General features: G+C 45.7%; 2 protein-coding genes across 3 annotated transcripts in view; one reads left to right on the top strand and one right to left on the bottom strand.

The window, feature by feature from the left end:
- LOC135396512 (syntaxin-12-like) overlaps positions 1-12,549 on the bottom strand; it is a 58,637-nt gene that overhangs the window by 31,550 nt on the left and 14,538 nt on the right. For both annotated transcript variants that reach the window (XM_064627523.1, XM_064627525.1), the window contains exon 6: positions 4,912-5,049. In XM_064627523.1, the coding sequence (XP_064483593.1) occupies positions 4,912-5,049 (138 nt within the window). The remainder of the gene's footprint in view (positions 1-4,911; positions 5,050-12,549) is intronic.
- Positions 765-2,422, top strand: LOC135396511 (uncharacterized). Its single transcript, XM_064627522.1, has one exon. It carries the CDS (start codon positions 774-776, stop codon positions 2,286-2,288), a length of 1,515 nt encoding a protein of 504 aa, XP_064483592.1. The 5' UTR covers positions 765-773; the 3' UTR covers positions 2,289-2,422.

The raw sequence follows: 12,549 nt of genomic DNA, 5'->3' as shown, positions 1-12,549 counted from the left end.
ACGGCACAGTGACAAGTTGCCTCTCCCCACTGCAGCCACCGCAGCGCTGTTGAGGATCTAGAGCACATTCTTCTCAAATGTTATGTTATACCATATGCGCACTATAATGTGTTATAATGTGCACTAAATGTTTAAGGCCACCCGTTTTCCGCGATTCCGCGAAAATGCGCGGAATTGTGACTTTGCCGCGGAATACAAGATTCCGCGTGGAATCCCGCGGAATTCCACTTTTTTGCCGTAAATTTGATTTCAGCCGGATCGACTTCCCGCATCCTGCGCCATTGTTTGTCTTAACTTCAGAAAATGAACGCCACAAATGTTCCCGGAATTCAAAACGCGTGCCTACGCGTGCCCGCGGTGGCAAGGGGCAAGGAGCAACACCGGCGGCGCGCGCGGCGCATCGACCAAACTTTACTTTCGTTTCTGCCATCTCGCTCTGTTGTTTTCGAGTGCGAAGTGTGGAAATGTCTAAGCGGTCCCATCTGGGAAACAAAGATGCCAAACAACGGGTACGTGAGTATGGCACGGAGGACTTTTACGAAGACAGCGGTTTACTTTTCTGCCGGCCTTGCGCGAAAACTATTGACCACCAACGCAAGTCTACGATTGACGAACACATCAGAAGCAGCAGCCACCGGAAAAATGTCGGAAAAGCAAAAGTGGACCCAACGGCGTCTGGATCGGGGCTGCAAAAACGGACCAGGCTGCAAACTTTAGAAACCGTTTTAACGGCAAAAGAGGCAAAGGAGGACCTGGTGCTCGAATTCTTGGACATGCTTGTGTCGGCCAACATTCCAATAGAAAAGACTGACCATCCGAAAGTGCGCACGTTCTTGCAGAAGCGGGTTACAAATGGGGGATCAGTCCCTTTGGCCAAAAATCTTCGGAACAGGCTTCCAGAACTTTTCGCTAAACATCAGTCGGCACTAAAAGGCATGTTCAGCGGTGCCACTGTATCGGTCGTCATCGACGAAACGACGGACAATCGAGCGAAATCCGTTGTGAATGCACTGTTCGTTAAGGCGTCATCAACTGGCGACTCTTTGCAACCAGTCCTTGTGGACGTGACGTTCACAAATGAGGTGAACGCCGCAGTAATCGGCCGGATCGTCGTCAAGGCACTCATGACGTATGGTGTTGAGTTCGAAGACGTAACCGCGCTTGTCACCGACAGCGCGTCATATATGAAGAAAGCATTTCGCGAATGCATCCAACCACTGTGCTCCAACGCCGTCCACGTGACGTGTGTCGCGCATGGTGTCAATCTGATCGGCGCGACTATGTACAAATCATTTCCCCTCGTGGACAAGTACGTTGGGGATATGAAGAAGGCTTTTCGACTTTCGAGCGGAAAGCGCGCACTGTTCAAGGCTCATCTGCAAGAATGTGGTGTGGAAAACCCCAGGGCGCCACCAGCCCCTGTGAAAACCAGATGGAATTCATGGATTGAGGCTGTGGAGCTCCACTCTGAGTACTTTGAGCACTACCCCTCTCTTTTGGAAAAAGTACAAGAAAGGTATGGAGATGCTGCTGGAGTAGACAGTTTAGTTTCCATGATGCAAGAAATATACACAGAGCTTAAGTACACCACTCGGTGTATTGCCATTTTTGGCAAAAAGGTGGCCAGCCTGTTAAAGGCTGCAGAAGGTCAGGAAGTGGCTGCACACAAGGTGTACAATGCCTTGTTTGCACTCTGGGGATACCTTAAAGCAGCATCTTTGGAAGATTACGGCACCCTTATGAGGCAAGAGGGTGTGCAAGATGATGAAGCTGCTTATGTAGGAGAACAAATAAGAAGCGGAATGTGTCAGGCTGCCCGCAAAGCACAAGAGCTCTTGGAAAAAAGTGAAACCTGGAAATTTTTCAAGAGTATGAGGGCCCTAGACCCGCTGCAACTAAAGTCAATGTCACATGAACTTTGTGACTATGAGAACATCCCGGGTATAGGAAGAGATGCTGGAAACCTAGCAGCTGAGTGGTTGCTGTATATCAACACTGCAAAAGACTGCAAGTCTTCTGACCGTGACCTGGCCCCATCTGTCTCGAAGCAAGTCGACCCACCGCCACAGCCATTTGACATCATTGGCTTTTGGGATGGCATGAAAACACTGACGCCGGCACTGGCATCAATTGCAGTCAAGTACCTGTGTGTACCCATAAACTCTGTTGATGCAGGGAGATCATTCAGCAGATATAAGATGATTGTCAGTGATAAACGTCATTCTCTGTCAGATGAGAATACGAAGTACCATCTCATGCTTAGCCACAACAGCTTTTTAATGCTGTAGCTTCTTTCTGTATCTTGGGGGCCCAATAAAGATCTTTCTGTTTGAACTCAACACCGTTGAGCATGTGCCGCAGAAAAACGCAGAATTCACAATCCTCTGCCGCGGAATTCAGGATCTGCCGCAGCAGAAAATGGGTGGCCTTATAAATGTTATAACTGCTTGATAATGTGGTCCAATTTTAGTGCTCCTAGAAGTAAAATAACAACAACAGCACAGGCTGGCAACTGTAGTAAATGTTCCACAAGGCGGGACTCATGACACTGTGTGAAAGTGGTCTGAAATAAGCAATTCTGTGGGAGCTTTGGAGACCGCAATCACTCAACAAAGATGATATATTAAAGAAAGATGTCAAATTGAAGATCTGCCATGTGGTGTCAGTCACTCCAAAGGAACAAGGCTTATCAAGTTTTCAGAACCTTTATGGCGAACACCTCCTGATGTATTAAGATTTGCTAGTGTCTTGTTTGGCCAGGAATTATCCGAAAGAATCATCTACATTGACCGCAGAAGAAAATGCTTGAGAGAGCTCGATTTATCTAGCACATGCCTCCATGTACAGCATAGCAAACTGCGATACCGTATATTGAGGGAAGAGCCCCAGGACGAGAACCACTCCAAACTTGTCACTTGAGTCACTTGGTGCCAAAAGCACTAATGACAGCACCCACAGAAAGAGGAAGAGAGACACACATGGCGAGTGCGTGAATGCACGCAAGCAATTGGTCAAAATCTGTCACATGCTGTTTGAAAAACTACCAATGTTTTCCTTCCTTTATACGCTTTCCTTTATCGCTGTATCTTCTACCTTTCTAGGTGATACTGTATGGTCTTGTCTGCTGCATGTGCAGCTCTACTAGAAAATCTTAACTTGCCACATCTTTGCTTCTAAAACATGGAGCTAATGGAGGAACTAGAAACATACTTAATTGCTGGCCAGATGGCATATATGCAGGCCAGCTGGTGGATGAACTCCATAATGCAAATGCCTGAGTCTCGGCACACAGAAGGACGACACAAACACACGACTCAAACTCATTCATTGCTACTACTTCACTACTACTATTTCATTGCTCTACCTTTTGATAAAAGGAACTGGCAATACCAGTTACAATGCATAACCTCTATGATATGGTGCTCCTTTATACAGTCTCAGTTTACAGTGGAATAATGCTTGCAAATACTCATGCACCTTTTTAGCACCACAAAATGTTTTTGAACATTGGACACATGTAATTTTACATTAGCTGTGTTGACTGAAAATAATATGACTGTCTGCATAATCACGAATGATACATGCGGCAAATTCTGCTCTCTCTCCTTTCTCATTGTTTGCAAATTTCCACATTGCTGCAAAATGGAAATGAGTTCCTGAGTACCGTATTTACTCGCATAATTTGCGCACTTTTTTTACCGAAAAATGACGCGAAGGTTGGGGGTGCGCAAATTACGCGAGGCATTAACAAGCCGACTTGAAAAATGTGCAAAATCTGTTAAAAGATGGTCCTTTAGCTGAATAATACAATACAATCTTGGTGATAGGAATCTCACGGGGTAGCGGAAGACATTCCTATCGTCCGAAATTCGTATAAAAAAAATTACACCAAAATAAAAATTTAGGCAAGAAAATAGACAGTGACCGTTCATTTTCTGTAACTGTCAGTGAAAGAAGTCGATCGTAAGGATTTTCTCTCTTCGTTTTTGGAAAATGCTGTAAAAATTTGCGAGATGATTCAAAAAGGCCCAGCACGTGTTTTCGACGCTTTCTAAAGCAAGCTTCTCCTAAAGCATGCATGCATTAGGTGAAGCCAGCTTGCAGAATGCTGACACGTATGTTGCCACCAGAAGTTTTCCTGATATGTTCCCTCCACGTGTTCTGGATGTTCTTTCCTCCAACCAACGCGATGTCACACAGCTTCGTGGTTTACTGTAGGGAGGGGATAAAAGGTCAAAACAGAGATAAGATTGCATACCGGGTAATCCCTTTGATCTTATCTCCTCCACCAAGGGGGAGTCATTGCTTGCATTAGGCAACATGTAGGGAATTCGTGGTGTATTCCTCGTTCCCCCTGTGACGTGAGAGCATCAGGGGGGAACGACCTCTGTTGCGCACGAAAGTAGGAGTGCGCAAATTATGCAAGTTTTTATTTTCCCAACTTTTTTTGTGGAAAAGTGGGGGTGCGCAAATTACGCGAGTAAATACGGTATGTAACTTATTGGATGCCACGCACATTTTCGGGCACGATGACCGCAGCGCAAGCACGGGCTCAAGCAGCGCATCCCCACTAAGGGAAGTTCACGGAGCAGCCGCACTGTGGCGACACTGTTCGATCTCGAGGCGAATACCACTACAGCGGATACAGCTGACGCAGAATATTATGAGCACACACTCAGTCAAATGAACTTGGCATGTATCTCCTGCTGCATTCCTGCAAAATGAACATGTAGATATCACATTCTGTCTGCTCCTTTAGGCCGCACTTGCCAGTAAGATTTTGTACTCTATTTGCTCCGTATTAGTATTAAATTCATATGAGATTCATTTACATGGCTCATCATCTACACATCCTGTTTCAAGACTGACATGGGATTGTGTACCAAGATGATATTAGTACAGCCAAATTACCTCAAGCTTGCGAATGGCTTGTTCCCTTTCTCTAAGCAAATTAAGGTCCACCTCTTCCGAATACTGTGCAAAGCTCTGTTGCTGTTGTTGAGGGGAAGCAAGCTCGATCAAGCTGCTCTCTCTTGCTGGATCTTCAAACTGGAGGAGATAACAGTGAACAAATTAAACACTTGGAAGATAAAACTGAAAAACTGGTGGCAAGTTGGTGAACATTAGCTTAACATTAGCTTAACAAACACCAGAACACCAACAAAGACATTACACAAAAGCTCAAAACTAGGGCTGGGCGAATATTCCACGTTTCAAACACGAATCAAATATTTTCAGTATTCGTCCTCGATTTGATGATTCTATATTTCTGGCTGTTGAATAAACAGGATAGCTCCAAATATTCGAGATTTCCCGTACATATGAGCATCATGCACTAAACCCATGCAGTTCCTGACAAACGGTTTCTCGACAGCTTCGCGCCAGTCCAGAGGATGCACGTTGTCCGGATTCGCACTTGGTAACCAGCCTCCACAAGCAAAATGCACGTAATGGATGGCTGACATTTTACTCCCTAGATCCATATAGAATGCATAGGTGCATGAATAAAAGTTGTACAATACAGAACTATGCAACAGCAGCGTGCATGGGTTATATGCATGTGTGCAATCGCTATCGGCACTACTAGGCGTTTAGTGCAGAGTTGGTTTTCTTTCGAAGTTCTTTTGCATGGGTTTGTGTTGTGTTCAGTTAAGTGGCCCGGCCTCGTCGGATTAGATTCTAATCCGAGTTGTAATTGTGGGAGTACTTAATGTGCAACTCGCCAGTGACGGTGGAGCATGATGCTCACCATCAAATTCTCCAAACGCCAGCAAAGTACCGCACCTCCGTTGCACAGCCATACTGAATTGCATCGCAGTATCTCCAGCAAGTTTCTTAAAAGTGGTAGTTGTGAACACGGCGGGAGATGTCCCAGCCATCACATTTATCATAAAGCAAAAGCAGCCGCTGTCACGTAAGAGAGCAGCAGCTTTCACACGAGATATATCTGGAATGATAGTACTCAATGTGCGTCCTTTTAGCATCGCAAGGTGGAGGGTTTAATGTTCTAACGAAAGCAGCGGCGCCTGGTTACAATTAGCCATCAAGGACGTCATTGTCGAAAGATGTTGTACTGCGTCTCTAACTCCTGCCACGACATAAGGTGGGATGGTAAAGGGGCACTAAAATGTAAAAACAATTTACTCTCAAATGAAAGTGTGTGTTTCAATTAGTACAATGCAAGCAAAATTAATTCACACAATGCTGCCGGTTAGAAGAAAAACGCAATGAAAACAGATCTGTCTTTGGCGGCAATGAATGGGATCCCCAGGAGCCAAGATTGTCAGCATCCAATGAGACAGCTGGAGAAGCGTGCGCGTACCTATCGTAAGAGTGTGGATTTGGAACCAGTCCGATCGTAGTGTTCCGTATATGCGCGGCATGATGCGCAGTGCTGCATTTTTCAATACCGATTCACTGAATTGTAGCCCACAACAGTTCTCATGACTGTTCCGCTGACAACATTTATCTTCACGTCCTTCGGACAGCGATGCCAGTCCACTTCCTAACGTGCACTATTGTTTTTCACCGGGACTGTTCCATGGCGTGGCACACGGGTGCACACACAGCATGGAATAAAAACACTGATGCACAAGCTGAAACGACGTTCACTGCTTAGCGCTGAAGCAAGAAAGAGTCTGGTATGATTTCGATTGCAGCTACGTAACGGAATCAAAGTTTTCAATTATGATAACAAGTATGAAACTAACATAGCATGTAACGTAATTTGAAGTGATCTCAAGGCCCCAACCGCATGGAGTGTATTTGCCAACTGAATGCAAGTGGACCATGGGCAGAGCATCATTATTCCCCCAACTAAATGGCAGAAGAATAGGCACACAACCGCAACGCTCATATATGTCGGGATATAAATTTCAGTCAAGAGAGGGAGAGACGTAGCACAACGAAATCGGCCCAGCCAGTCAGCAGTGACAGCAAACTCATGTGAGTGCATTTTCCCCGCGCTTCCACCAGCATGGCACACAAACAGAATACAATGATCTGATTACAAAGCATTTACTCTGGACCACTGGTGCAGCCAGAGGAGGGGTTTGGAGATTCAACCCTCATCCTGAAACCATACCTTTAGTACTGCTTTTGGGAAAGGGAAACAAAGGTGAAATCCTCCTCCCTCATGCAAAGTTACCATAGAACCCCACCCGAAATATTTTCCAGGCTACGCTGCTGCTCTGGGCAGATGTCGCGGACGCTCTAGGAACTAGTAAGTGTACTTTCACATTTAAGAAAATTATTTATATTTATCAGAGTGCTCTGTTAACAATTCATTCATTGGAGTATTTGAAGCATTATGTGTGTATGTCCCTTCTTGTCCCTCGTCTGGGGAGGGGGAGTCGCTACCATGGATACTTATCACCAGCTTGCTGGCTAGTTAACCATCCTTTCACAAGGAAAGGAGTTTTCGCAGGCTTTTAAACCAACCGTGTCCGAGTAAACAAACATTTGTTGACAGTGTGCTCTGTCTGTGTGTCATCTTTCTTTGTGGTTTTCACACTTTTATATGACTACGACAAAAGTGTATTGTATCGAGTTATCGCAGTAAATCCTCTCTGCACCTCCGCACTGTCCTCAAAGCCGAGAGGGCCACGTCAAACAATCCACCGGTCGGGATAGGCGCGAGGAGGTGTGAAAACTCAATATGATGCACTTCTGTCACATTTATTTACCGCGGCTAGTGACTGATTACCACCAGGCCTAGCTCGATATGTCTATGTGCCAACCTCATTGCCAAGAATCTATTGAATGCAGTTGGAAAAGTTTTGGTTTTGCCCTGCTGACACTGTGCATGGTTAGGTTGAGGCAATGCTGCCCATTTAAATCATGAAATACGCTCCATGCGGTTCCCGCCTAGGACTGCAGGACCACTGCGATAGGGTCATGTGTGATATGTAGACTTCGTGAACAAACCATAGTTTTTTAGTCTTAGCTGCCACATTCTTACATCCACCATCGAGCTCAAGATGTTGCCACTAAGCACGTGGTACATACAGCATGTGGTGTGTCTATATTGTTTCCGTTTGGAAGCCAGCACCTACACAATCTCCTCAATCCTCCAAAACTCGTGAACCCTGAACGACCAGTTAGCCGCTGCATTGTTCTACCCCTTTACTACGGTATTTCGCATGCCTTGGGCCTTGCAAGAAATCAGACTAGCCTGCTCTATTCACAACAAGCTTACCACCCTTCATGAAATCTGGTCAAAGCCAGCAGCGCACCACATCCCACATACAGAAGTTTGAAGACTGCAAGAAGTTGTTCATGTACCTTATACATAGGGCCTGACTTTTTCGGGTTTTATTTTTGGCCAAATTCGGGGGGTAAATATCGGGTGATATTTTTCATTTGAAAATTCGGGTGTATTCGGGTTAAATCCCGTTACGGCATATTCTGTCGTCAGGAATTCGGGTGTATTCGGGTGATTTTTTTTGTTTAATAAAAATTTGTCTTAACATGAAACTAATGTTTAGCAATGTTATCAAACTTTATTTTAATGCACGCTTATGAGTGTGCCACGCGACCCGGATGTTTTCGGGTAGATTCGGGTTAAACCCGAATTTTACAGATTTCGTTCGGGGGGTAAATATCGGGCGGATACGGGTTTAACCCTAAAAAGTCAGGCCCTACTTATACAGCTTGGGACAAAAGTTTACAGAACACCAGGGTGTCGCATTTCTCCATTGGAGAGACACCCTAGCAGCAAACAGGAGCAGGCACACATAGTGCGAGATGGATAGAAAAGCCGGTCACCCGATTCTTATTCGATCTCTTCCTGATACCAGCAGGGGGCTGCCCTGATGAAGAAATACGGCAGCGCCGTGTTCCGTAAACTTTTTTACGCCTACGGTGACACAGCCCATGCGTATATAAGCGGCGAATGAGCTGCGAAGCAAAACAAAAAAAAGAAGAAGAGACAAGGCACAGAGCCGTCTCGAAGTCAAAAGAGCATCATGTCTGCCGTCCAGGGCTGCTCCCCACGACCTACTAGATCATAACGACCATGTCACAATCAGAAAACCCTATGAGGAGCCTGTCTGCACGATCCGCCAGGGGCGCTACTGATCGGCACAACACGATTGGACGATGGAAATTTGAATTCTGAACGCGCAGAAGCGTATGCACGACTACCGTAGCAGACGACCCAGACGACAGCGATAGCTCCTATGAAAATGCGTAGAATGATGATGATAATCAACCTCGGAATGAAACATCTGTGGAACGTCCACCGCTTGCACAGAAATACTAATGTAAGCTGAAGTACAAAGTATTGTAGGAGTTGAGGAAGCAATAACTGGGATGATGAGAAGTGCCACCGCTACCTTCCAAAAATGCGGCGCATAGAAGGGGTGCGCCTGACATGGTCGTTATAATCTAGTAGGTCGTGCTGCTCGCTCAGACAGTTTTTTGTAAATTCGACTGCACAGCTATAACGCACCCCAGAGCAAAAATATTTTACACGGTGACTCCTGATGGACAGCTTGATAGACGAGGCAGGATTTCGAGCCACGTTAAATGTCACCTCACTGCTTGTTTAAGAGGTTCGTGTTATATGCGTCATATTCACTTACGCCGAGATGCCAAAGTGTACGGTTTGGTTTCTTTTTACCCCGTCTTCCTTGCACATTATGTATTAAAGCTTCATTGCTGGTTCATGAGTCTGTCATGTGTTCTTCTCGTCCTGTGTTGTCCCACAAACTCAAGGCAATGTTAACATCATATATCGTATTTACCCGATTCTAACTCGCACATTTTTCCCAAGAAAAATTTTGCCTAAAATTGCATGCGCATAAGAATAGAGTGTAAGCCATCCAAGCAGGCCCACTCCTGACTCTTCCAAAACACAATGCATGCAGAGGGATGCAGAGGGTGCCGCAAGTGTCTGGATGTCAATCCTAAACCTCTTGGATGTTGGTTGCGGTACAAAACTTGAAGTACCACAAGGCTGCCTGAGAGTACAGTGGAGACCGCTTATAACGTAAGCCGCAGGACCGCCGAAAATCCGCACTACAAGCGGTACCGCACTATAACCAAATGTCACAGTTTTAGGCCAATACATGCCCGAGATTGAGCACCAACCTTTCTGCTATACCATACTGTGCACCAGACTGAACAGCGCAGAGATTTCTTGCAGAGAAAACAATTTATTCAACGTTCTCGCGGAGCCTGGAAAAATGCCGCGATTTTTGTCTGGCGTAGTTTCCTGACCGTGTCTTGCAGGTGTGTCCCCAACAACGGCACGGCAACTGAATGCCTTGTCGCTCACTCCATTCTGGGTACAGAAGTCCCCTAGTTTGTGCTCACACACTATCGCCTCTTTGCGGGACTGCTGCCGCAAAGTCCCGATCATCATCCCAGTCGCTTTCCAGCACGCACGCCTCACAGTCCCGGACAGCTTGCACTATCGCTTTATTAGTGGCTGTTCGCTCGTAGATGCAGACATTGGTGCCCGTCAAAAGTGTCAGCTGAAGAGACAAAGTTGTTCTCGACAAGATCGTTCAACAAGTTTTGCACATCGATCGTGTCTCAGATGGCACGGGTGATATAATGCAGTATAAAGAGAAGTAATAAAGCTTTCCCAGCAGCCAACCTCCTCGCAAGACACCCTCGCCCACTTCATCACGAGGAGATAACAGAAGCGTTCTCCGCGATGGGTGATTCACGCTTCGGAATTCGCTGACAAATGCGCTCTGTCCTTCGGTGACCGCACTGTAACCGGTATTCCGCGCTGGGATGGACCATTATAACATCCTGTACAGTATGTTCTATGGGAAGACTATTGGGGGTCGGGAAAAGCTGCATTATAAGTAGGGAGTGACTTTTTCGGGTTAAACCCGATTCCGCCCGGTTATTCCCTCCCGAACTGACTACCAACCAATTCGGGTTAAACCCAATTTCTCCCCGAACTGCAGTCACTATGAAATCCTGAAGTGACGTTTCCACTGAAGACGAACAAAGGTCACCACGTGTAACACATGTAAGAATGGGTCACTTACGTTGCCAGCTACACCCATGTGTGTCAACACTGTGTATGCCTTGCCAACCTTCAGGGATTACTGCTGGAAGGTTACGATCCCACGAAAAAACAAAAAAGAGAGATTAGGAAATTTAGACAAGAGCAGAAACAAAAACACCCGAAGGCACACTTATCGCCCGATTTCTCCCCGAATTAGAGAGTTAAAAATAGCACCCAATTTTTACCCCTAGAATCTGAGAAAGGCATTTAACCCGAAAAAGTCACTCCCTAATTATAAGCGGTCCCACACTGTAAGCGGTTACGTTATAAGTAGGGCCTGACTTTTTAGGGTTAAACCCGTATCCGCCCGATATTTACCCCTCGAACGAAATCTGTAAAATTCGGGTTTAACCCGAATCTACCCGAGAACATCCTGGTTGCGTGGCACACTCGTATGTGTGCATTAAAATAAAGTTTGATGACATTGCTAAACATTAGTTCCATGTTAAGACAAATTTTTATTAAACAAAAAAAAATCACCCGAATGCACCCGAATTCCTGACGACAGAATATGCCGTAACGGGATTTAACCCGAATACACCCGAATGTTTGAATGAAAAATATCACCCGATATTTACCCCCCGAATTTGGCCAAAAATAAAACCCGAAAAAGTCAGGCCCTAGTTATAAGTGGTCTCCACTGTACGTGCGTTGGCTGTCGTTATAAGATTTGAAACGCAATAAAGCAAAAGCGTTTACACTACGAGGCCTCTTCCAAACGACAAGTTATTGCCTGCGCCAAAACAGAAGGAAACTGTGTAGTATCTAGAAATTTGTCTGTGCTGGAGACCAGTGTGCAGGAATCTCAGACACAGAAAGTATGAATCCTGGCTTCAAAGTCGACTCGCAAAAGATCTTCTTGTAATGCAGTAAACTCCTTTACAATGAAACTCAGAAGGCCACGAAAAGAAAAGAAAAAGTTGTAACAGTGAATTTGTTAAAGAGGATGTGCATCATATCGCTGTAGTACAAAATCATAGTTCTATGTAGTACTGCAGTAATATACTGTGAAAGCAGTATACAGTCGAGCCCACTTATAAAGGTCACACCTACAACGAATGCTCGCTTATTACGAACTACAATAACGCGACCGTCAAAATATGCATTAAGCCTATGGTATTTTTTCTCAGATACAGCGAACAATCACGCGCTTACAGCGAACTGACACGTGCAATAAACTTGTATGAAAAGCCGCGGAAAGTGTTCCCTGTTGCCCTTTTCCCCTCTTCTCTGCGCCCTTTCCTCCTCCAGAACGCGCTTGTCCACCTCTTCCTGAGGCACACCTCCAATCCAGCGCGTCAGGCGCTGCACGGGCTTTGGTCACGTGCTGGCGTCTCTTGCCCTTCAGACCACCGTGCCAAGATGATGAAACTCGCGAGTTCACTTGCGGACTAAAGTGAGGTGCTGAGAGTTTTTCACGTCATCAAACGTCATCAAACGTCAGATTTTTACGTCGAAGCGCGAGTTCTCAACTATCACGAGCCCATTGGCTCCTGGGAGAGGGAAGCCCTGGGAGAGGG

This window comes from Ornithodoros turicata, chromosome 6 (genome assembly GCF_037126465.1).
Source record: "Ornithodoros turicata isolate Travis chromosome 6, ASM3712646v1, whole genome shotgun sequence".
Taxonomy (NCBI): domain Eukaryota; kingdom Metazoa; phylum Arthropoda; class Arachnida; order Ixodida; family Argasidae; genus Ornithodoros; species Ornithodoros turicata.
Note: the sequence above shows the minus strand (reverse complement) of the source record. Positions and strands in the feature narration are given on the sequence as shown.